Raw genomic sequence first — 24,780 nt, forward strand, 5'->3', positions numbered from 1 at the left:
GCGATCCCCCTCCTCCAAAGGTCACGCGAGCAGCCGCTATCCCTCCTTTCAGCTGTCTGTCACAGCATATTGCTTGCAGACAATGGCTTCAGTCCCGCGTGTCAACGGGGTGCAGTCTCCCGCTGTTGGCGTTGGGCCTTCTTATCGCCCAGAGGAGGAGAAACCCACAGCCACCGTCTCCAAAAGCGTCCAGCAGGAAAATGTCCACGTCCTGCCTCAGACTCCTCAGCTGATTGCTCTCCTGACGTGGGTACTATAAAGATCTGCAGCATCGAAACAAGAGTGGCTGACTTGTTCAATCAAGCATGATCCGAGACAAGAACACCCAACGGGCTGATTTCATCTTCTACTCCAATCGAATCATTCGCCTTCTGGTCGAGGAAGGTCTTAATCACCTTCCAGTCGTTACACACACCGTCACATCTCCTGTCGGCAAGGACTATGTTGGGGTCAAATTTGAAGGAAAGATCTGCGGTGTGTCCATTATGCGAGCAGGAGAATCAATGGAGCAAGGTCTGAGAGAATGTTGCCGGTCGGTGAGGATAGGCAAAATCCTGATCCAGCGCAATGAGGAAACGAGCAAACCAAAGCTTTTCTACGAAAAGCTTCCCCCGGATGTTCAGAATCGATGGGTGCTGCTCCTGGATCCTATGTTAGCGACCGGTGGTAGTGCAATCATGGCAGTCGAGGTTCTGAAGAGCAAAGGCGTCCCGGAAGAACGTATTTTGTTCTTGAACCTGATTGCCAGCCCTGAAGGTATTGAGAACTTCGCCAAAAAGGTGCCCAAGGTGAGGGTCATCACGGCTTTTGTGGATCAAGGTCTCAACGAGCAAAAGTAAGTTTGTTATACGGATCGTCCAAAAGTCGTCCAACTAACTCGTCCAGTTATATTGTCCCCGGCCTTGGTGACTTCGGCGACCGATTCTATACACTGTGATGAGGAATCTACTATCCAACTTTTTTTTTTCTTGACGATTCGATCGCGTCGCGACCGGAACATGAGAACGACTCGAGAACGATCTTGAGAGGCGGCAATTAAAAGCGCGAACTCTTAAGACCTTAGTAACTATGCAAGATCTTGGAGAAACCACGGGTAGGTACCCTCCAGCGTATGATGCATCATGGACCCAGGGTTCGAAGCAGCTCAAATTAGACAAGGCTTAAGACTGAACACAGGGGAGTGGAGCCTTGGGCACTTGGAGAGAGGATGAAGAAGAGGGCCGCATTTTGAGCAAATCATTGAGTTTCAGAAGTAACCCATCGTCTCATTTCCGCTTTGATATCTGCTGGGCCTCCAGCATTGTTGAATACTCACATCGTGGGAAGCCGTTGATGTACACCCTATTTGTGTCTCTCATCCTGAACGCCCTGTATGTATGTAGCTATATAGCTAGCTAGCTGTTGAAAGCCTTGCCTGGGTCGTTCAAAGTTTGGAGCCGCGAGCCCGTCGCCGTCTTTTCCCTTCGGTCGTTGTTCTCTAATATTAAGTATTGTTTTTGTTTTTCCCTATAGGAAGCCGTTCCTTTTTTTTTTCCCCCTTGTCGTTTTCGGTAAACACAACTTCGCCATGTAGTGTACGATACGAATCTGTCTTGGTCCCCTTCCCTGACCTTCTCCTGCCTCGTCGTCTCGACTGCTGCCACAGGTGCAGACGGGAAACGCACTCACCTTCCATCTACCTTGTGTGGCGGTAGTAAAGTATGGCACATTGGAGCAGTGACACGGCTTGGTCTGGTGCATGATTTCAATAGAGAATCCTGGTGAGGATCTTCTCCTTGACACCTTCTAACTCGGCATATAGTTCCGCCACTTGGTCCTCTTTGACGTTACTGATATCCGCCATTAGATACGCCACTTCGCCTCTACTATCGGTCATCTGCTTGTCGACGTTGTGGTCGCCCAGAAGGTGGTTGACTCTCCTCAAGACACCGGGGACGTTCTGATGGATAAAGATGACGCGCGCGTGGTCCGGCTCGTCCATCGTGAGAGAGCGCAGGGCGACTTCGGGCATGTTGACGGCGCCCACGGTGACGCCCTCGTTGACGTAGCGGACGAGGGCCTCTGCGACTTCGACGCCGATGGCCGATTGTGCTTCTTCGGTTGACCCGCCGATGTGAGGTGTCAAGATGACATTCTTCAGGGACTGCAGATCTTCCGTCCAGGGATTCAGGTTGTTGTTGAAGTAGTCCCCATTCCCACCAGGTTCGGCAGGGTAGACGTCCAACGCCGCACCGGCGATATGACCTGAGCGCATCGCATCAATCAACGCGGGGATGTCCACGACTGACCCTCTCGAGGCGTTGATGAGGTAGCTTCCCTTCTTCATGGTCTCCAGCTCCTTCGCGGCGATCATGTTCATCGTCTCCGGCAGCTCGGGGACATGGCACGTTACGAAGTCCGCGTCCTTGAGGAGATGTTCGAGGGTGGGGACTTGGCGTGCCGTGCCCAAACCCATCAGGTTCAGCACGTCGTAGTAGATCACATCCATGCCCATCGCTTCGGCCAACACAGACAATTGCGACCCGATATGCCCGTAGCCGATGATGCCCAGGGTCTTGCCACGAATCTCCCAACATCTCGCAGAGACTTTGTTCCATATACCGCGGTGCAGTTCGTTGGAACGGTCGCCCAGTTGGCGAGCCAAGGCGATGATTTCGCAGATGACCATTTCGGCGACGGAGCGGGAATTGCTGAAGGGGGAGTTGAAGACACAGATGCCGTGGGAGGCGGCATATTTCAGATCGACCTGATTTGTGCCGATGCAGAAGCACCCGATCACGATGAGATTCTTTGCCGCCGCAAGGACGCGGGATGTGAGTTTTGTTTTGGAGCGGATGCCGATTACATGAACATCCCTAGACAGGAATCCTGGTCAGATAGAGAGTCCAACCCGTGGGGAATTCTTACTTTATCTTCTCAATCAATTGATCCTCGGGCAAGCTCGACTTCAAGAATTCCACTTGATAGCCCTGGGCTTTTAGTATATCCCGCCCTGTCTGATTGACATTCTCCAACAACAGAATCTTGACATCTTGTTCGCGAAAGGGTTTCAATTGCTTGGGCTGAGGACCGGTAATTGTTCGCCTGAGATTGGGAGAAGTACCACTGAGGCTGTCAACGCCGAAGGAAACTTTGCGGTGGTGGAAGGTGTCGCTGGGCGAGGTGGACATGGAGAGGCTGCGCGAAACTTCGCGGCGCAAGGGATTTTGCGGGTCGCGGTCGCCATCCTGCTGGATGCGAATGCCTTCTGAGAGATGTGACGCCGGCATGTTGGGAGAGGTACTCCTGTCTGTATACCTAGGTAACTAGACGGGAGGAAATGAATACTGGATGGTGCCAACGACCGCAGGCAGGATACCAGATCAAAGTTCAATAATGACTCACCTCGCCTCCCCACCGGCCACTATTTGTCTCAAATGGATCAGACTGTGTACAAGTACCACTTATGCGGCATTACTGAGCAAAAAGTTTCGAAACTTTTTGCAAACCAGTCCAAGAACGGCAGGGGACGGATACCGGTGAAGGCGGGGGGTCTTGGCGTTTAATTACTAGCGTGGGCGGAGCATTTGAATAGTCTATACTCGGTGATTTTTCCAATACACTCCTGCACCACCAAGGCTGTTCTAATAGGGGTTTCGTCTCGGTGCCTTGACGACCTCTCTCACGGTCCTCGCATCCTCCCCTCTCTAATCACTTTGCTGGCGTGGTGAGTGCCAGTAGGTGTCCTTCACTCTCGCTCAGCAGATGGCGTTGGGCCGTGCTACGTCCCACAGCATATTCTATATGTTGGTAGGATCTAATTCTCTCTCAACTGTTGGAGATCGTCGGCCAATCCTCCAATTCCTCTGGCTTGGGTTCTTGCTGTCTTTGCGCTCATCTCTCCCGCGGCTTTCTGCCAGATCAGATCTCCCATTGGTGGTCTCCAGTCTGGTCTTCCCGCTGTTGGCTCTGCGAGCCTTTGAGCATTGCCATCTTCTCCACCTCTGCTCTCGGCACCTCGTGTCGGTTTATCCAGCTCAGAACCCTCCATATACCGATAAGCAATTCCTTTCTCTGCTCAATGTCGAACAGATCCAGCCAACGGCTCCGGCTAACGTAGAGGAAGTGTTCTTTCCTCTGGTCCACGCCTGTCTTGCTTGCACTCTCTTGCGACATGGACTGTGATCCCCCGGCCCTGCCAGTCTCCAGCCAGTCCAGATAATCCTCATGCACGCTCATCTTCAAGATGCAGGCGTGATGGTTTGCGGCCGATATCATGAAAACGTCGTCCCAGCCATCCGTCCCTTCCTCTTGACCTCGCCTGCCAATTCTCCTATGGATCAACTTCTCATCCCAGTAGGGGCCGTTTGGGCGGACTTTCACCCACTCCTGGTACCACTTCCGCCGTAAGGGCGGGACATACATCAACCGCTTGCCATCCTTATACTCAGCCTTGTCCTTCGGAGATACACCCGCTTCGCCACTTTTCTTCTTCTTTTTCGGCCTCTCGCTTGGTGACGACGGACCGGACATTAGATCTTCCGGTTGCAGATTTTTCAAGTCGGCGGCAGCGGCAGCCTCTGCATTTCTTCGCTCCTCTTCTTCTTTCTCCCGCTTTTCCAATTGCAGCCGCCTTTCTTCCGGACTCCAGCTTGGATCTTCGTCCTCAAACACTTCGTTGGCAAGCTGGCCCCATCTTGTCTCGCCTCCACCCCAGCGGCTCTTGGTTGCCCACCATTGACTCTCGCTCGGTTCTGTAGATAGTGTCTGTCCTTCCCTTGCCCTTTGTTTTGCGAGCATCAACATACCGCCGACTTCGCGGAACAGATCAAATCTCTCACCCACAAAATCACTCGTCGGACCCAGGAGCCCTTCTCTGGATTTGAATCTTACCTCGTGTCTGCAGTGAACGGCGAGGAGCGGCCCTTCCACCATCCTCGCCCTCAGAAGCTTTGTGTCCGCCGGTAATTTTGCCACGCAAAAGTTATACGACACCGAAGGTATATTAATGTTGTAAATTCTCAACTTCTCTCTCGGGCTCACGTCGTAATCTCGGCAGTTGAACTTGTGGACGGCCATTTTCAAGAGGTTCCTCACTGCCGAAACTCGTGTGCCAGGGCTCATCTGCTCGCCGTTACCGAGTCGCTGTCCCTTGTATACCTGCTTCATTTTCGGGCGACTGGGCATCTCCACAGTGGCCAGAGTTGCTGGGCTGTCGGATGAAAGGTTAGGCTTCGCCGCTTGCTCAACTTCTTGGCCAGAAGGCTGTGGATTCTCGATAGGGTCTTGCATCTCAACGTCATTTGCGTGGTTGAAACGGTTCTCGACCTTATCAGTCGTCTGCTCAATGCCTTTCGTCGGATCATCCACGACACTGGATTCGACCTCGTAATAATTATCCTTACTATGGTCCCAGTAGCGACTCATGTCTTCCAGGCTGGCAAAGAAGTTCCTCGAGTATGCCAGGCGGGGTTTCTTCCTCCCTTCAAGCGGCGGGAGTCTGAGTATTTCTCGATACGCTTCTTCGTTGCCGACCTCAAGTTCATCAAGCATGGCTGTTAGATCATTGTCGTACAGAAAGGGACGTGATTCGAATTGCTTCTCGGGCACTATGTCTGGAAGTGGAACATCTTGGAGCAGTTGAATGTTGAGATGTGCGAGATGAGAGTCGCGGATGTCGGGTAATTTCCGAATCGAGGCGAGCTCTTTACAGACGTTCTTGATGTGTTGCCGACTCAATGGGCTGCCGCAGCGTGGAGGGACATAGCTGGGGAACTCTAATGGAATAGGCTTTGGCGGCGGATTCCGTTCTCTGTCAAGAAGCCCGTCTCCTCCAACACCTAACACAGGTCAGTGAATGATCGACCGGTCATCAATCCAGAAATGCGACAGTAGTAAGAATCAAATGCCTGTCGAGAGCTTCATTTAGGAATACGGAAAACCGGGTCCTTCGGTCAGCCAGAACAGGAGATGGTATGACATATGTCTTCGTCGGTCAACTTAAATCTGACGCCCTGGTCGCCAGACGGCTCTGTGTGAAAGAGATACCCCCAGGCCGAGGTCACCTCAGAACAGATTCGGCTGGTGCATGAAGCGGTTTCTGACACGCTGGGCACAAGCGCGGCCTCGGGTTTTCGACGCTGGAGGCAGACCATGGAGCATGATTTGGGCGATGTGGTTGAGTTTCTACTTACCGACAGCAGCCCAACTTACACCAAACATGATCGCAGGGGTGTCGGATCAAAGTTCTTGTCATCGAGCGGTGGACGTTTGCAATATGCACTTCTCGACGGCCGATTTTTGTCACCTTCGGAGAGCGGATGCTGGTTCTTTGGCTATTGCTCTCGCTTTGGGAGATGACGCGGGGTTGACGTCGAATATTCAATGACTGACCTCCCACTTGATAAAGCAACCCAAGCGGAACGGCAAGAGCACGGTTATAACGCGCGACATTCCCCAACAACAAAAATAAAGGTCAACTTGAAGCGCAGATGCGCAGATAGTAATACTGGAGTAGAAGTGACCCCTTGCCAGTTTGATATGAGCTCAGGACGACATCCGCCCGATCGATCTAGTCCGACATCCAACGAGGCTTTTGGAGGGAGGGGAAAAGAGCAGGCGTGTACCTACGGCGCAGTCGTCACACCTGGAGTTGCAGTAGCGGATGCAGAGGATTTTTTGCCAAGGTTAGAGGGGACAACTGGATGGAAAGGCCGGTGGGCGTCGGTGACAGGGGACCTGCATAGCATTGCAGGATTCTAAACGTTGGTGTATGTACTCGGTCTGCAGTATGCGGTGTGCGGGTTGGATATCGGAGGATAGTGTCCGCGTCCAAGTGGACAGTGATGCATCTTAGTCTGAAGACGGTCATTCAAGGACGGTGGGAGCGGCAGGCGAACAAACAGCCAACCATCAGTCCCCCTCGATCGGTGTTTGCAGTGCTCAAGCGCCATGACTATCGTTGGACCAGACTCTTCTCTTGGATACTCGTGAGCAGCAACGCTGACAGCGCTATCAAAAAAGGTCATGGAGATGGCTGAAAAGCCAAGTCACCCCATGGATCCGATTTCCTCATTGCTTGATCATTGACGGCTATTGAAACCACTATCCCCATGCGCAGCCATGGGTTTCTATGCAGGCCCACAGATCGTCCCTTTTCCCCGTCGATTCGGTTCGACATATCCACCCAGGTGGGCATGCGGTCGTTGTGCAAGAGCAGGTGGTCGAGAGATTGTCTCTCAGACATTCCACAAAATATGCTGCTCGTCACAATCGTCTCGCGTCCCTCTTCCCCACGCTTCTCCAACCCTCTACTCTTGCTTGGCCTCCTCCTCGGCTTCGCCAGCAAGGGCATTTCTCTTGGTCTGAATGCGTTCCTGTCTTCTTTCACGAGCGGCCTTGGTCTTGGCACGTTTGGCATCCATCTCCTCCTTGAGGATTCTCTCACGTTGTTTCTCAGCCTTTGCCTTGTGGATCTGTGATCGTAGCCTGTTAGTTTCCTTTCCAGAGGCATGTCCCAAAAGGGCGTGAAGACGTACGTGTTCAACCAAAGCTCGCTTGTGCTTGAAAGTGTTACCCTTGCTCAACTGGTAGAGCTCATGATAGAGGTGCTTGTCAATCTTGCCGGCCGCACGGTACTTGACGAGAAGACGCCGGAGGACACGCAGGCGTCTCATCCATAGAACCTGGCTGTACACGGATATCCGTCAGTGTCAAGTTCTCTTGAAAGTGCCACCCGTTCCGCGCTCGTGGAATCATTTCATCATACCTAGGCATCCTAGCATCTTTCGTACCCTTTCTCTTACCGAATCCTCGGTGTCTGCCAATTCTTCTAGCCGCATTCAACTCCCTTGCACGAGCCCTCGAATGCATGGCCACCGGCTTGCGGATGATGAGCCCATCGCTGACCAATTTTCGGATTGTCTGTCGCGAATTGGCATTGGAGATTTCGTTGACTTCGTTGGGATCGAGCCAGATCTTGCGTTTTCCGCAGCCGACGACAGACGCTGCGAGGCGCTTCTGGGTGCGGAGGTTCGTCCTAGAAAGGAAGTATCAGCTTCAAGACTTTTATTAGATTCGGCATGCACTTCTCCGCCGTCGAAAAGACCGGTTCTAGAATTGAGAGCCCAAGAGCCGATGGAGCCGGAATGTCGCACAGAGAAAGCCAGACTTACATCTTGAGCCGATGACTGGAGAGCTGTGGTTGTCGTGGGTTGCAAATAAACCTCGATCCCGTGGAAGAGTCAAGTCAATCGACGGTAACAAATTCATGGTGCGCCAAGCTTGGCATTTATCTGCGCTAGTCCAAATCAAGTCGGCGAGGGGTATTATCATCTTCACAGCACACGGGGGCCACTCGCAACTTGGCAAGGCTGATTGTGATACTAACCCCCCTTGACCTCATGTTGTCAAACCGTGGCGAGAAAACAAAACCGCTCCCTTCCTTATCGCAGTGATGAGTTTACCATCCATGAATCACTCAGAAATGAGAACTCTCATGATTATCAATAGAGCTTTTATTGTATTCGACATATCATGAGTGGAAGTCCCACGATTGGGGAGACAGGAGCCATTGTCCCTGCAGCGCCTGGCCTCTACTACTGCACGCCTGAGGGCAGTCCTATTCCTTGACACATGAAAATTATTTTGACTCTCTCAGTTGTACATGTCGTTGACAAGGCCCAGGAGCCGCATGTAGTCTTGCTCTCGTTTCCCGCAGCCAAGAAAACATATCGTCGGGCGCCCTTCAGAATCATAGCTGTTCATCCATCCCAAATCATAATCCATCCACACGTATATCGTTCCCTCATACACAACAAGGAAGCAGAACATCTAAACCCGTGAAATTCAACCCTGCCCCAAACGGCCGGAAATCGCAAGGAGAAATCGTGATTTTCGCCATTTGCAAGCGCTCGAAGGAAATCGTTTCATAAGGTCGTTAAAAGTCGAGGAAGCAAACCGTGCACGCTTGTTCCGTTCGTTAGTCTTTAATCTTTTTGGCTCGGAGGCCGTCGTAAATTTCGTAATCGCTTTTTGGAAATATATCGTGATGTGGCATTACCTCGGAAGTAGAGCCCATCGGAAGGTGCGAGTCACTTTTCCACTTGAGACACGTCTCCAACGCAGATAAGAGTCTTCTCTCGACGAGAACATTAAGACTTCTACCGCTGTCCGCCGGTTTTGATAGCTTGCATGTGTGGAGGCGTGTTGAGGGGCATGCTGTACGTGTCTTGACGTGCAGTCTTGCGCCGTTTCGGGTCGTAACCGTCATATTCTCGGCTGCTGGGGCGGTCTTGATCATCGTCCTCACGCCCTCGTTTCACGGAAGGCACAGTCGTGGGATGGCCGGCGGACGCATATGTCGGATTCCCATAGCTGTCGGTTGGCCCTCCTTGAGGGGTGCGGTCCCGGCCACCCATGACATTATATACATTGCTGGAAGTGGGCGGCCGGGGCGGGGTGTTGTAATCTCCTGTCCATTGTGGTTGGCCTGCAGGCATGGTCCTTGGGGTTGCGTGACCGGAGCCAGCTTGATGTGTCGGAGAGCCCGACATCTGCTCAGGAGACATGTGTGGATGTTCACCGGGAGCACTGTACGTGTATTGCCGGCTCGTGTTGTAGGCAGAAGGGTTCGCGCTCATGTAACCGCTGTCTGGGTGGTCGCTTTCATGTTGGGACGAGTGACTCTGCGCGGTGTATCCATCAGTCTTCTGTTCATGCCCGTCTGCTCCTGCACTAGCGCTCCCTGGAGCAATTGGTGGACCCATATCAGTCTTGCCATATGGTACTGTCTGCATGGACTGACCGTACCGGCTGCCGTCTGGATGATGCGCATAACCAGTTTGAGAACTGGGCGTGGTACTGTAATAATGTTTCGAACTCTCGTACCCCGACTGTCCTTGATATGATTGCATCCCTTGTCCAGCAGTCCCGGGTGGAGTGGTCGCGGGCGTTGTAGGCATGGATCGAGCGTTCATGCCAGTGTCAATTGACAAGGGTTGTGTTCCTGGTGCGCCATTCGTCAAACCTTGAGTGCCCCAGTCATACGAAGTGCCCTGACTGCTCATCCCCATCACACTTGATGCGCTGGTTGGAGGAGTGGGAAAAGTATGTGCACGGTCGATTCCCGGACGTGGTGCATTTGGGTGCGGAGCAATTGAGTGCGGTGTGGGTGGAGCTTGGCCCGGACCCGGCATGCTATTGTGATGTTGGAGTGACGGTGCTTGAGGCTGAGAAGGACGGCTAGAGTCGACACTATCCATCCGACGACGCTCTGTTGCTTGAACTACAGCATTCGTCCGTGATGCATTCTCAGGATTGTAAAGCAAACCGCCGATATTGTGCACAAAAAGTGGGTAAAGGAGATCCGTAATCTTTTCCTTGTTCGCGAAATCAAGGGCGCGTTCAAAAGGTATCCTGAACAAAATTAGCCGATTGCTCCCAGTCGAGATACAGGGTAGACTTACCAGACGCCTTTCAGATGCATGGGTCCAATCTTAACCACATGTCGGGTCTTTTCAGATTTCAAGATGCCGTCTCGACGTCCCCGGGTCATTCCAGCAACATTTAGGAGTTTTGTCCCGTTGATGAAATGATTGTCTACCAAATAGGTCAGCATCAAGCGAAAATGACCTGATCAGACTGGACTTGGGCGTTACCTTCACGGCGAGCAACACAAACTCCCTTTGCCTCCACTTGAAAGCATAGACTCCCTTCATCTTCCCAGAGCGTCGCCGTTACCCTTGGTTTCATGCCCGGGGGAGCAATTTGACCAGTAGTATCGAACGGTTGCTGTTGTTGAGCGAAGCCTTGACTTGGAGCTGGCAAGGTTGGCGTTTGAGTCACAAACGAGTGTTGAGAGCTGGGGGCACCGGTCATGATGGCTTTTTCCTCGTCAGTAAGAATTGCTTATTTTGCCGTCTCAACTATACCGGACCTACCGGGAAGTGATGTGATTTGGGATACTTGTTGTGCTACTGGACCAGTGGCAGACTGTGGAGAAGTAACACCGTTGGGATAGCCATAAGTCCCGTAGGGCTGAGGTGGCCCGTAATGTGATGATGCAGAAATTGGAGGTTGTTGATACTGCTGATAATGGCCCAACGGTGCTGTGGAACCGGCATGGGAGTATGAAGGTCCGGAAGATATGTGTGAACCAGGATGCATATCCAGGTACGATTGCGTTTGATTCATTTTGGATCGATGCGTCAACCGCCAATATTTGCTCGACGAGTTACGTCCGCCCAAAGCTAATCACAAGCAAAGGACAATACCTTCCCGAGAGAGTTGGAGGTCGGATGGTCTGAGAGCTGGTACTTGCGCCTCTTGGATCAAACTCTAGAGAGACGGCTTCTTTCGACTAAGAGGCGCAGTCTGAGCAACCGAAATCCAACGATGTGCACCTCTTCTCAACTCAGTTCTTGCAGATATTGTTTTCGACTCGCGTTAGATTAATCCGCGAGCGTCAAGGATTATATATCGACTGCTCAGCGAAGGTAACTTGGTGTCCAAGACGTCCAAGTACAAAATTGATAGTCCGATGCTCCGGGCGTGATGAAAGAGCTGGACTAGGGAATTGCCCAGCGGAATTGCCCAGCTCGTGGTCAAGCCTTATCTTCTATAGCCGTGAGAGTCGTCACCCACGCCGACAATTTTTTCTTCAACAAAGAAGACCAAATTGCGGAGGATTTTGTTAGGGTCATACACGATTGGAAGCAGTGACCGAGTAATCCAAGACGTTCGAGTGCCTCCCAATGCTGATACTGACAACGGCCGCTTATGTTGTTTTGTTGCTGAGCTTTCCGGCGCAGGAAGAAGGCAGCGAAAGAGCGTCGTCAATGGAATCGCAAACTGCGCAGGCAGGCAAGAGGTTAGCATTATTTCGTGATAGAGGTTTGTGCAGCATGCAGGCACATGGAGCATGCAGCAAGATCAGCAAAAAGTAGCAGGCTCGGTCAGATTGTTGTGCGGACCACTGGGCACGGGCAGCGGACTTTTTCCCTTCTCAGAGGCTGATGGCAGAATTTTTTTGGGCTCTTTCTGAATACATACCGAACAGCTGGGAGAACGCTTCTCAAACATAAACTGGGAAAGACAATGGTGACGCACAATTAGGCCATGACTATTGACGGCCGAACAGCATACACCTGGATTGGGGGTTGCAGGAAAGATGGTTCAATGGAGATCTGGAGAAAAGAGGCAACGAGGTTTGGGAAGCAGGTAGGATGCAGAGACGCAGACGGTGTGCAGTAGCCGAGCGGGAGGACAAGAAGGTGTGCGCAGGTGGGTGCATTAGAGCAAAATAGGCAGAGGGCCAGAGGGCCAGAGGGCCAGAGGGCCAGAGCAGCATGGGCAGCTGGGCAGCCAGGGTCGGCACTGGACACTGGAGGGCGGACCGGGGAGGGTGGTGTCAAGGTCAAGTCAAAGGCCAGAAGGCAAAGAACGAAGCCGAAGCCCGCTTGCCCGTGATCCCACCAAGCCACCTGGGCACTCGGAGGAGGGGGAGGTGCCCGCTACGGGTGCCCGCTAACTGGCCACAACCCAGCGTGGGCGGTGGATGATTGGCAACAGATTGTTCCTTAACCTGCCTAGGGGAGTCCTTCCCAGGCGACCCACTACTCTAAAGCCCAAGCAGGCCCAAGCTGCCACCATGCCCAGCGGCGAGCGAACAGCAGGAGAGGTTCCACTCCCAACCATGGGCCTTTTGACCAACTGCCAATGCCCAGCCGCAGGTAGTCAGGGATCCATGATCCACGATCCACCCACCCACACCCTCCCTCCCTCAGTCATTCACTCCCTCACACACAGACCATGCTCTGAGCGATCCCAAGCGTGCCGAAACTTGCGACTTTTGACACTCCACGAAAGGTCAAACAAAGACCCACGGCGGGCGGACGCAGGCTGCCAATCGTAGCCGGAAAACGACTGACTTGCTTGTCTTCCTCCGTTACGGAAGTTACTCTCTTACAACGACGGCCTTTTTTGATCAAATAACGTTGCACCCTGCCTATCGCGTAGGTGGGCTAAGGACAAACTTACAATTACCATTGACCTTGACGAGCCCGTGAATTTCCTGCCACCAGTCTCCTGCCAATTCCTTCCACCAACGCTCCGTGATTGTCGAGCATTCTGAAAGAGTCGGAAATGATGACGGGGTTAAGGGCGCAACTTACACAGTACGTACAAGACGGCCAACAACCGAAGCCTATGTGGGTATACTCTACGAGTACCAGTATACTAGGAAACTAGGGATAACAAACTCCGTACCGTAGTTAGTCCTCCGGGTCTGTACGTGTACTCCGGGTAAGAATCCCTCTGACTGCGGAGCAGCTACCCAGGTTACTACTCGGAACTACTAAATTCTGATGATGATTCCAAGCCCTTGCAGGCTTTTAAGCGCCCAAGGTTGAACCCAGGCGTTCCCAGGTGCCAGCTGTGCGCCTCGCTGGCCGAGGGTGGATTCTTTGCCCCTGCGCGAAAACCAACTATCGTGAACAATCAGGCGCTTTTTGGAGCCAGCACAGTACGCTGTAAGGAGTACCGAGTACATACGTGTATGTTGGAAAAAAAAAAAAAAAGGCAGGGTACTTGCTGTGAACGTCAAAGGGCAAAAATTCAATTCTTCAAACTCCCCCAGCCCCTCAACAAAGGTGTCGCATCCAGTCAGCATCGGCCCACCCATTTCTCTGCAAGCCACAAGAAGCACAACCGCCCTAGGGTCCTGGACTAGAACCATGACTGCGAATCCATCCTCACCACCTGGCAGCTGGCATACCTCCTCCACTCCCCGTACCGCCCATCCCATACCTATCAGTTCAGGCTCGGGAGAACCGTCACCTTATCATGGGCAGCCCCCAAATTCCCCAACCAGTGTCGTTCAAAAGTCGCCTGGCCGCTTCCTCCAGTCCGACACCAGGGCCCACGCACCGTCCGAGTTGTGAATGTTGGGGGGAAAATCGTCTTTCTATTCCCTTTCCAGGCGCTTGCCGTCTATCAGAGTCGCGCTCTTTCCTTGCCCCTCCCCCCCGGGGCGCGGCCTTGAAAAAAATCCCAGTGCGACGTCTGCTTCTTCTCATATGTTACGAGGCTGTTTCTATTTCGCTCAAATTTCTCGTCTCAACGTTACTCAGTGGATGCTCATTCAAATTCCCAGGTCTGGATTTTAATTTGGTCGGTCTCGACGAGAAGGCTTGTGCCACAATGTCGGACGATTTCCAGGTGGCACCAACCAACAACAGTATGTCCCTCCATTGCTTCTCCCGGCGGAGTCGCGCTTAGTCCGGAACGGAGAGCCAGGTGCCACCCTCCAGTGAGGGGAGAACGATGATAAGGTGACGATGGGCAAGGCCGCCCCCTCCCCCGTGGTCCTGGTCGTGAAATTCCTTCTCCCCTGCTCCTTGTCGCTGACTTGCGCATGCTCGCCAGATGAGCACAAGCCATCTTGCTTTGAGCCGCGATAGCGCTCGCGTCGCAAACTTTCTGGCCCGACTCCGTCTCTCCCTACTTCTGAACGACCACCGGATCCTTTGCCCAAAGCCCCTGGCTTCGCGGTATCATGCCGCGACCTCCATCTTGGCCTCGGTTAAGAGACCATCAGTGGTATTAGGTAGACTAACTGTTCCCTGACGAACGCCAGATTGGGCGTATCTGCCCGGTCTTCAAGCGCTAAGGTGAGGTACCGTACAGCGGTAATCAGCGGCGCATCAAGTGTCCGAGCGTATAATGTCCACGGAGAGGGTCTACTGTGTTCCTACTTTCTCTAAGAGAAGTCTTTCGTGTGGAGGCCACTCAAGAGAAACCATAGCCACCAATCTGAACAGAGACAAAAGAAATTCTGCGGGAGCAGCAGCTTCGATTGCATCAAGTCTCGGATGCTCCGTACAACGGATTATTGCCTGGCAGTGTCTTTCAAAAAGAACCCGTGAGTCGATCCAAACCCTGTTCCCAGGCGCTGATGGCATCATCAGTCAGCGTGTGGCTGGCAAGTGCAACTTAGGGCAACCTAAGGCCTCAAAGTCACCGCGAGTTTCAGGTTTAGCTTACTGCGCGTCATGGCCCGTCGACCAACTGCCTGTGGACGGAGTTGTACTCCGCAATCTCTCCCTAAGGAAATGGATGGCATCGACATCGTTCTTCCAGCCTCATCAAACAGGTCACAAGCATTGCCGGACTCTTTTTTCATGAAAACCATCTCCAAGTTCTGTTCGCGATCCCAGCAGGCTGGGCATCACTCATTTTCGGTCCAAGAGGACTGGCCCGGATGCATCGGCAGGAATGTTACTAACTGGTCCCTTCCCGGATGACAACGGTGTCCAAGGGTTCTGTGGCTGCGGGTTCCCATCCATTTTCTAGAAAGAGGCTCAGGACGAGCCTCTCAACGGGGCAATTCGGGCAAGGCCCCACAGCCAGGGCGCTCTGAAAGATTTCCAGTCCAACATCCTTACAACACGTGTGCGTTCAAACGCACACCGGGCCTGACAACTATCAAGAGAGGGCAGCAATGGTTCAATAAAAGATGGCTTTTACGAACTCTGGGTATACTGTGCTGAGTGACCACTCGATGTTGAACCTTCCCTCTATAGTCGGCAAAGGATCTTCAGAGAGACAGCTTGCGTGCATGCGGGGATGCAGACGGGGTGTTCCCGCTGTGCATATGTATCCGCTACGATTTAAGGTCGCATTGCAGGTTGAATCTATCTGGATCCAAGATGCCAACCAGAGGCATGCAAATGCAAGATCACCGGCTTCCTGAGGCCACGATGCATGGGCAATGCGCCAACACCTGTCAATATGCCCTCTCTTCTAAAAGCTTGAATTGCATGCTGGGGGACAAGGTCTCCAGGGACAGTAGATCGGCTGAAATATCCTGACGGTTTACCGAGCACACCGGGCAGCCGGCCTTCATCCGATAACAGGATCATCGTGCGCAGAGCCAAGGGAGCCGGGGGCAGGGGCAAGGCATCACGGGAGATGTGGCACATGGGATCACTGGTTATTTCAGCCTCCGGATATTAATGATGGTGAGCAGGTCATGACGGCGCCGGTTTTCTCCTCTGTGTGACAAGGCTTAATGGGTGACGCCCCTTGTGCAGGAAAAGAACCAAGGGTTCTAGATTTACTGCATATCAAAGTCTAGTTGCAACATTTTCCCGGGTCAAATGCTCAAGGAGAAGAAGATAGCAGAAGTGGAAAGGAAAAGTCTGGTTCCCCAAAGCGATTGGCATGGTCGACAAGTTCACAATTCGTACAAATCGCCAGCCCGCTTGCCGCCCACGTCCCGACGACCTGATGCGTTGTCAATCCATGATTTGCAGAGGAAATCCCCAGCAACCCACTCTCGAACTGGCTTCAACCAGCTTGGCTGAAGCAGCCCAATCACTGTCGTGCGAGACCAGGTCAGCTTCGCGTGGATCGCTCGATCAGCAATGATTACTCGCTCCAGCACGTATCTAGAACTTCTGAATGGGATGCCTTATCCCTAGTTCATTCCCAGCCAAAAAGGGCTTTCTTACTTCTCGAAGTGGAGTCAACATCATGAGAGAAAAGGTCTTTTTTTGCGAGCTGCTCCGGGGAGCATTTCGTTTTTGAGGAGGCTGGGCTCTAGGGGGGGTGTCGTGGTGCGTGGGCCAATGTGTGTTACCGGACACCCCCGTCTTGCGTCCCCTTCCAAGAGCCGGACAATTTTGCGTCTGCAATATTCAGCCTTTGCCTTGCGCTGTTGCATTTGCATTGCACCGCATCCCCTGTTTACTGCAGGTCTGCGATCTTGCATCGATCGCCTGCGCAGGGCGCACTGCAGTTGAGAAGTCTATGCCGATCCATTATCGTCGCGAGAGGGTTGTGCCCAGCTAGCAGCACTGACTCCCTCTCGCTTAGGGGAAAAAGGAAAAAGGCGAGGAGCAGCACTCCGTTCTGGAAACGGCAAAGACCCCTCTCACAAGGTTGTTGACGGAGGAGGAATCTCGGGAAAAGAAACCCCCAATTGTTGAACGCCCTTGTTTTGGATTTGCACAGATGGCCGCTGTCGATTGGCTGTGGTTGGGCCGACTAGCTGTCGGTAAAGCCAACGGAAAGACCTTCCCCCTTCTCATGCACATCACAGTTGCATGAAGGCTATTGTCAAGGCATTGCAATCCAATACATTCGACATGCCTGAGGAAGGAGGGACGCGTCCGTTGCTCCATCAATCTTGCAAGAAGCGAGGCAAGAATGTCTTGCATCGTCAGATCAGGTTCTCCAGTCTCACTCTGAAGCCCCTGGCACATGTGGTAAGTGATACATAATGTCCGGTCAGCTCTGTTATACGAGATGTGGGTTCATGATCATCTCCCTGGTCCCGCGATCCTCCGTGAAAGGATTTCCAATAAGAGGCGACGCTTTGGCGATCCAAGCCCGACACCCTGATCAAGGGAGTTTGAGACTTTTGAGTCAAATCTTTGATCACCGTTGAAACAAATGTCCTTGTCCTCCCGGATCAGTTTCCAGCAAGGGCAGTCAATTTGCAGGATTCAAAGGAGCCCAACCTTTGGAAGCGTTTCCCCCCCCCGGGGATCGCCAGATTGTTTCCCACTGGAGCTACTGGCATGCTGTTGTTGATGATTTGGTAATCTACTGGTCGGCAACTCATTGTCTGAAATGAAACTGGAAAGACTACCGTGTCTCGTCAAGATCAATTCTGGTCGTTGAACCCCTTGGGCATCTCCTCGAAGAGATCACTTACGAAGGATGAGATCGTCGGCATTGTCGTGACAAATGAAAGGGGAGCAGAAGACTAGGGCTCTCAAGCACCTGGCAGTGGCAATCTCATGGTTTCAATGACTGGCTTGTGACCATTGAGGAGGAACTCAAGGCTATGTCGATGATGAAGGTTTTCTCAACACCCTGAAGCGATGGCTCTCTGCCTTGGCCGCTTTCTAGCCCGCCCAAAGTCTCTCTACCGCTATCACAGCACAAGACTGACTGCTTCCTCGAATGTCCCTGCAGAAGAGTTGTCCCTTGATGCTCGCTATGTCCACCGTGTCGGTTGACCAAAGGCTAGATCCAGTGCCTTTCGTACCAGTTCCTACGTCTCACTGATTACTCGTGAACTGAACCGCCAACCCTGTGGTATTATCACCATCAACTTCGCTGGACTGCAAAATGGCCAAATATGCTATCGGTCTCTAAAGTCTCGTTCAGGTGCCACGAACGTCCCACAGAAAGTATTGAAGGTGTTTTCTTACCTTTGATCGGACCTTGTCTAGCATGGGAAAATAGCATTCATATGGGACTCAGCCACCACGACGCCGAGATGTATACCATTTTATTCCCCAGGATGAAGAGGGAAATGTGTCAGATACGCAATATTTCCCAAATATGTTCGCCCTAACTATGCCCAAATGGAAGGCTTCTGACCGATAATGCACCTCCTCCTATGCTCTTCACGGCATATTCTCCCAACTTTTTGCTCCTTAGTATCGTCAACGTTGCCCATCCCAGTTATTTCCGTGAGACTGCCACATGCCGAGGGCGATCCATGATACCTCCGTATTGCCCAGTCACATCCCTATCCTCTTGACCGATACCATGGGAACTTTTCTTCCAAAAGAACGCCGCGCTGCGCCATGCCATGCAGAGGAAAGAGCGGCAATACTTGCCCCGAGAGCTCGCCAGAGATGATCACTCGTCCCCATAATCGGCGTCCTCGTCATCTTCATCCCCGCCTCCTCCAGCGGCTCCGACACCCGCTCCGGCTCTACCGGACGTAGCATAACTGCTGAACTTCGCATCCTCCTCCTCCTCGGCCGCTTCCTTTGTTGCCTCGTCCTGCGCCACATTTTCACACGCATCGATCCAGTCGGAATATACGTCGACAGCGGCGCTCAGGTAGTTGATGCCGGTTTGGAACTTTTGCCCGCATATTTTGCAGTGTAGGTTGCCGACGCCGGCTTTCTTGTCGAGTTTGACTTGGATCGCTTTTTCGTGGTTGCAGAAGAGGCAGGTGAATGTCGAAGGGAGGGGTTCGCGCTGCAAGACGGGGAAGTCATGTTAGTTTGAGAGCCGTTCTGGCGACTCGTCCCAACTTGTGTCAGAACGTGACAAAGGTGAGGCTCTACTGACTTTCTTGGGACCTTGAGGCTTGCGTGAGGACTTCTTTCGTTTACCCTGGGGCATGGAGGTTAGACTGTGCTCTAACCACGAAATTTGCGAGAGCTCACCATCTTTTATATAGCGCCGACGACCTCAGACGTGGTGCAATGCGGCAACAGAAAATCAAGGTCGAGGTTGTGGGCGAAGGGGGCGACGAGAGAGTAGACGCGTACCCGACGGCACCTTTGAAGTGAGACGTCGACGACCTCACCCTCGGTAGCCTCAGCCTCAGCCTCGTCCCCAGTTTCGCAGTCAGTCACGTGCTTGTGTCCATGGCTTATCGTTATCGCGGCATCCTCCGAGCAACCGAGCGACCAATCATATTACACATTGAGAATGGGCATCAAGTCCCCCACCAGCATGCTTCAACGTTGCAACCCCCTCGTTCAACTCGTTGAAGACATCCTTCTGCCCTCTTTTCTCTATCCTTATCCTTATATCTCTATATATTTAGATTGATCGTGCTTGGGTGCCTGGGGCTATCTGTTGGTGTTTGAGCAGTGTCGGAGGCATTTGACGTCTTTAGGCTGTCCCTTGTCAGCACACGATTCATCCTCTGTCCAAGTTTTCGGTGGGATTGCCAAAGGCAAAACAGAGCCAGGCTGCTAGAACTCGTTGGAATTTTGTCCAGACGGGTGACGAATATCTATATATCACGCGGGGGTTCTTGTTTCGATCAGATCCGTTATCCTTCAACATCCGCAAGCTGGCCGGCATGGCTGCTCCGCAATCCACCAACGGGATTGCCACCGAGCTGGTCCTCTCCGAGATCCTCACTACGCTCAAGAAAATACAAGTCGACCAGGCAAACCTAGCTGCCAACGTGGAGTCCCTCCAGAGCAGGGTCGAGACCTCGCAGTCTGTGAACCAACTACGCGGCGCTCCTCAGTCTCGAACGAGCATCAAAGACTCGCCCAGCTTGGATCCCATCCAACTGGGTAAGTCCGCGAGCGGCGCTGCTTCTCCTCCCACAGACTCCAGCTTGGCTCCCAAAGCACCGTCATCGCCCACAACCCCGGCAAGGAAGTCATCGGTCACCTCACGAATCATCCTCACCACCTACCCCGGACAGTCAGGGATCGACCCCATCCCTCTTGACTGGGGCGAACCCAATCCCATCAAACGTGGCCCTGTGGTGGTGAGTCGCCACCACAATACCATCCGCCGTCGAAACGCAATCGGCGCTCACGGCGGATCCTACAGTATCTACCACGCCCTCGCCGTGGCGAGCAACAATCTCGACTTGGAGCACAAACCGGACTTCACCAACACCGAACCGGCCGCGAACATTGGGCCTTTTCCGGCATGGGGTGACAAGAAGAAAATCGTCGCCATGGACCCCTTTGGTCATTTGGCTCCTTGGCTATACAAGGACCTCATGCAATCTCAGGACATCGACATCCGCCCCACGATCGCCGTGACCAAGGCGCACATGAAGATCCCCGAACTTGAACAGTCCGTGAAAGCCGGCCGCTTGAAACCAGATGGGCGGATCTGTCTCAACGAGACGGGTGAACTGAGCGTCACCAAGTTTGCGGTCGAGCCCGTCTGGTATCTGCCCGGCGTGGCAGAGCGATTCGGGATTCACGAAAGCGCCCTTCGACGCGCCCTCTTCGAGCACACGGGTGGGTCGTACCCGGAGCTGGTGACGCGGAACGACATCAAAGTCTTCCTGCCCCCGATCGGCGGGTTGACGGTGTACTGCTTCGGCGACCCGGCCAAGATGGCCGACCCCAACGTGCGGCTGGCGCTGCGTGTACACGACGAGTGCAACGGCAGTGACGTCTTCGGCTCGGACATCTGCACGTGCCGACCGTACCTGATATTTGGGATCGAGGAGGCGGTCAAGGAGGCGCAGAAGGGCGGGTCTGGCGTGGTGATTTACTTCCGCAAAGAGGGCCGCGCGCTGGGTGAGGTCACAAAGTACCTCGTGTACAACGCGCGCAAGCGCGGCGCCGACCGTGCCAGCGAGTACTTCTTGCGCACCGAGAACATCGCGGGCGTCAAGGACATGCGCTTCCAGGCCCTCATGCCTGACATCCTGCACTGGCTGGGCATCACCAAAATAGACCGCATGCTGTCCATGTCCAACATGAAGCACGACGCCATTGTCGACCAGGGCATCCCCATCCTGGAGAGGGTCCCCATCCCCGACGACATGATCCCCGAGGACTCGCGCGTCGAAATCGACGCAAAGATCCACGCCGGTTACTTCACCACCGGCAAGGTCATGACCATCGAGGAACTCAACGCTGTCCAGGGCCGGAGCTGGGATGATATTGAGCATTAATCCTTCCTTCGGTTTAGTCAGGGTCGACCGTCCCATGGCTTGACGGTGGATCTGGATCTACGAGTTGGAATACACTCAAGTTCGTATCGTGTTGGAAAACCGCGAAAACAGGAACTGTAGACAGTACGTAACGGGATACAACAATGCTCTCACGGCCGATAAAAAGGGACGACCCTTTTAATATATCAGGATCAAAAACTGAAGGTCCGCAAACGTGCTCGCTACGCTAGGTTTCAGGATTTTTGAATACGCGATCATTTCTAGCTCTGTTGATTTTGATGTCAGCTATGGCTATGGTACATGTGTTGGCTCGTTTGCTCCCAAGTCCCATCCGTCAGGAAGGAGAACAAGTACCTAGGTACATCATGCCATGATCCATACTCGCGAAGCTCATACGATGATACAGATCGACCCAACTGGCGCCAGTAGCTCATAAGAAACGGTAGGCAGCCGGCCTTCGACATAACCATGTTCATCCTGTGCCATGTGATCTAGCTCGTCTCCCGCTTTATCCGTCCTCCCCCCATGCATCTCAGAAAGAGTGTCTGTCGATACAGTTCGATTCAGGTCCTTCGTCCGACCCCAATAGCCTTTCCATGTTGCAAGTTCGAAATCTCGCCACGATGTCCTCTGTTTCAAGTCCTTCGGGTTTGTTGTGCCCTGTTTTGTTTTTGTCATTTCTTGTTCCCCAACATTGTGCCGGACCCCGACAACACGGGCTTTTCAGCTCCAGTACTGTTGACAAAACTTCCGCAATTCCTCGCATTGCATTCACCTGCAAACCATGACTTTCCTCAGTCAACATAGAGGCACGCACCAGACTAATGGTATGTTATCGAGGATCCCTCGCTCTTGACCAGCTACCACTCGGATGCCCAATGCACCATGCCGGGATATACTGAGAATCCGTCATACACCATCTTCACCTTATTCTTATTATCCTTGCGTTCGACTGGCACACCATCTTCTGTCACGCGCATGACCAGCTTCAACTTGCCCTTGAGATCATTGAGTATCTTGTTAGTGAGTCCTCTGAGTCGGTAGATGGTGACGAAGTTGTAACATTTGATTTCAGTGAGAGCTTTCAAGAAGTGGAAGTCGTTGTGGGTAACCCAAGCGCGGCCAGCAAACTGGATAGCGAGCGTCCTCAACGTGGCGTTGGCCCCAATGAGACGGAAGACCTCATGCAAATGTGGGTCGTCGACGAATTTGCGCTCTGGAATCTGCGACGCTGTTCTGGATCGACCGTCCGCTCCATCGGTGAGTACGAACGAGATATACTTAAAGCAAGAGATCTGAAAAGGGACGTTAGCTTGCACCAATGGCCAATAGAGCAATGAGAGCAACTCGTTGAAGTACACAACAATCATTCAGTAAGGGGTCACTTACATTGACAGGCCCGATCGATTCGAGGAATCGTCGAATATCCTTGAAACCGACCTCTCTCCAGACTTTCTGATAGTATTTGCCGCGAATCGCAGTGTCTCGAGTGAAGTGGAATGAGTTCTCACCATAGAGGACCGCTCTGCCTTCTTTGAGGACCTGTTTGTTGGTCCGGAGGAAATGAGAAGAGCGTGAGAAGTCGCGGTTTTCGAACTCAGTAGCCTTGCCCTGACGGAAGACGAAACGATAGACCTTCAAGCGAAGCTCGAATGGCAGCTCGCAGAAGCCAAACTTCTTGCTCTTCTTGCTCTCGACCAGTGTGGTGTCCTCGAAATCCCCAGTGTCGGCTCGAGTTGCGACAGGCAAAGTCCAAGAGGTAGCACCCAAGTCCTTCAGAACATCAGCAAGGTTGAGGTTGATGATCGTCTTGGCGCCACCTTCACCATTGACCTTGACACTTCTACGAACAGGGTGTTAGCTTGCGCAGAACGCTAGAAGGACAAAAGCGGGGACTTGAAAAACGAAAGACGGCATTTTCTCAAAGGAGGGGGGTCGCTTACAGAACCTGCGACAGCTCGTTCTTCTCCTGAGACTTCTTTGCAGCAGCGCTACGTTCGACAGACCAGAGACCACTATCCTCTTCCCGCTCAGATTCGACCCCGTTGGAAACATAATCGTCATCTGAAAGATCCGGGACAACAGGAGGTGGAGCGCGACCACGACGTTTCTTGGCCTTCCCCTTCTGGCCGCTGTCGCTCTTTCTCTTGCGTTTCTTCTTGTCGGCCCCATAATCAGAGTAATCAGAGTCACGGTCATCTGATAGAACATCGATGATGGGACCGAAGACACGCTCGAACGGGTCATCGTCCTTGTGCTTGTGATCCATGACGTCTCCAGCGGCCTGAGCAGCTCCATCAGTGACGGCGCTGAAGGGTTGGGGGTTGTTTTTGTTGTTCATAGCCTGAGCTTTCTTGCGGGTAATGGGAGGCATGGTGACGTGACGGTGTATGGATCTGTCGATGTCTCAGCAAACCAGTCTCTGACTGAAAGGGGCACTCATCCTACCGATATCTCAGCGGATGAATGCAGTGGGGACAAGCAGTTGATTGTTGATTGTCTTTGCACGGACGGATCCGAGAAGAGATGAAAATGGAGATGGAGATGGTTTGGGAGAAAAGAGGAAGAACCAGGAGCTTGAAAGGGATGTTTTGAGATCGTTCCTTTGACACGACGCGTCAATGGGAAGAAGGAAAGAGGCAGCTTAACTGTCACCCGCTTGGCAGAAGTTGTATAGCACGTGTTGTAGAGTACGTGAGCACGTGATGGGCTCTGACGGGGAGGCTGTCGACAGTCGACACGGGTTTCCAGCAGGGCTGCCTTGTCTGTAGATGTCCTACCGGTATCAGAACAACAGGGGCATGGGCGGCAGCGAGGTGTGAAGCATTCCAACATGACGGCGCGAACCCCAATATCACCAGTCGGCAAAGCCTCCAGTGTAAAAGAATGTCCTGTGAAAGGCAGAAGGAAGCGAGGTCGCGACCGCACAGAGCATTCTCTGCAAGTTACAGCCCGATGACATGATCAGGAAGACGCGTGGGCGGATTCGACAAAAGCAAGCACCACCAAATAGCATTCATGAAAAGAAAACATCATCACTCAGCTGTCGGAGCAAGACTCGATGCCATGGTATTACTTCAGATCCTCGGCCTCATCCTCATCATCGCCCAACGCCATATCTCCCCAGTCCACGAAAGCATCAGGCACGTCTCTGTCCGTCAACCCCACAATTCCCAGGCTCTTGGTCCGTTTCTTTAATCAGCCGGCTCCCCGACGCAGCAGGTGGAGGCAGCGAATGAGTCCAAGCCAGGCCATGCATATTGAGTGCATTCACAGATAGACAAGGCAGTTGACAATGGAGGTCCAGCTTTGCTTAACAACATGTCCAATCAGTCTTTGTCTCAAATTGTCCCTCGAGGTGGTGCGTGGACCCAGGACATATC

At 52.9% G+C, this 24,780-nt stretch overlaps 8 protein-coding genes across 8 annotated transcripts; 2 read left to right on the plus strand and 6 right to left on the minus strand.

Annotated features, from left to right (window-relative positions):
- Nucleotides 1–82: 82 nt before the first annotated feature.
- Z519_00155 (uracil phosphoribosyltransferase) lies at nucleotides 83–937 on the plus strand (the record flags this gene model as incomplete). The annotated part of the gene is made up of 3 exons (XM_016757914.1): nucleotides 83–246; nucleotides 305–835; nucleotides 886–937. 3 exons carry the CDS (start codon nucleotides 83–85, stop codon nucleotides 935–937), a joined length of 747 nt encoding a protein of 248 aa, XP_016625163.1.
- An 807-nt stretch (nucleotides 938–1,744) lies between these two features.
- On the minus strand, nucleotides 1,745–3,269 carry Z519_00156 (phosphoglycerate dehydrogenase; the record flags this gene model as incomplete). Its single annotated transcript, XM_016757915.1, has 2 exons — nucleotides 1,745–2,855; nucleotides 2,908–3,269. The coding sequence occupies 2 exons, from the start codon at nucleotides 3,267–3,269 to the stop codon at nucleotides 1,745–1,747; spliced, it is 1,473 nt and encodes a 490-aa protein (XP_016625164.1).
- A 631-nt stretch (nucleotides 3,270–3,900) lies between these two features.
- On the minus strand, nucleotides 3,901–6,201 carry Z519_00157 (uncharacterized protein; the record flags this gene model as incomplete). Its single annotated transcript, XM_016757916.1, has 2 exons — nucleotides 3,901–5,819; nucleotides 6,174–6,201. 2 exons carry the CDS (start codon nucleotides 6,199–6,201, stop codon nucleotides 3,901–3,903), a joined length of 1,947 nt encoding a protein of 648 aa, XP_016625165.1.
- Nucleotides 6,202–7,289: 1,088 nt separating this feature from the next.
- Z519_00158 (uncharacterized protein) lies at nucleotides 7,290–8,250 on the minus strand (the record flags this gene model as incomplete). Its single annotated transcript, XM_016757917.1, has 4 exons — nucleotides 7,290–7,454; nucleotides 7,518–7,668; nucleotides 7,748–7,985; nucleotides 8,154–8,250. The coding sequence occupies 4 exons, from the start codon at nucleotides 8,248–8,250 to the stop codon at nucleotides 7,290–7,292; spliced, it is 651 nt and encodes a 216-aa protein (XP_016625166.1).
- Nucleotides 8,251–9,140: 890 nt separating this feature from the next.
- Z519_00159 (uncharacterized protein) lies at nucleotides 9,141–11,172 on the minus strand (the record flags this gene model as incomplete). Its single annotated transcript, XM_016757918.1, has 4 exons — nucleotides 9,141–10,395; nucleotides 10,446–10,578; nucleotides 10,638–10,862; nucleotides 10,920–11,172. The coding sequence occupies 4 exons, from the start codon at nucleotides 11,170–11,172 to the stop codon at nucleotides 9,141–9,143; spliced, it is 1,866 nt and encodes a 621-aa protein (XP_016625167.1).
- Nucleotides 11,173–18,636: 7,464 nt separating this feature from the next.
- Nucleotides 18,637–19,131, minus strand: Z519_00160 (uncharacterized protein; the record flags this gene model as incomplete). The annotated part of the gene is made up of 2 exons (XM_016757919.1): nucleotides 18,637–18,984; nucleotides 19,078–19,131. The coding sequence occupies 2 exons, from the start codon at nucleotides 19,129–19,131 to the stop codon at nucleotides 18,637–18,639; spliced, it is 402 nt and encodes a 133-aa protein (XP_016625168.1).
- A 691-nt stretch (nucleotides 19,132–19,822) lies between these two features.
- On the plus strand, nucleotides 19,823–21,397 carry Z519_00161 (uncharacterized protein; the record flags this gene model as incomplete). The annotated part of the gene is made up of 1 exon (XM_016757920.1): nucleotides 19,823–21,397. One exon carries the CDS (start codon nucleotides 19,823–19,825, stop codon nucleotides 21,395–21,397), a length of 1,575 nt encoding a protein of 524 aa, XP_016625169.1.
- An 860-nt stretch (nucleotides 21,398–22,257) lies between these two features.
- Nucleotides 22,258–23,771, minus strand: Z519_00162 (uncharacterized protein; the record flags this gene model as incomplete). Its single annotated transcript, XM_016757921.1, has 3 exons — nucleotides 22,258–22,692; nucleotides 22,787–23,240; nucleotides 23,341–23,771. The coding sequence occupies 3 exons, from the start codon at nucleotides 23,769–23,771 to the stop codon at nucleotides 22,258–22,260; spliced, it is 1,320 nt and encodes a 439-aa protein (XP_016625170.1).
- Nucleotides 23,772–24,780: the final 1,009 nt, after the last annotated feature.

The sequence above is a fragment of the Cladophialophora bantiana genome, assembly GCF_000835475.1.
Source record: "Cladophialophora bantiana CBS 173.52 unplaced genomic scaffold supercont1.1, whole genome shotgun sequence".
NCBI classification, from domain to species: Eukaryota; Fungi; Ascomycota; class Eurotiomycetes; order Chaetothyriales; family Herpotrichiellaceae; genus Cladophialophora; species Cladophialophora bantiana.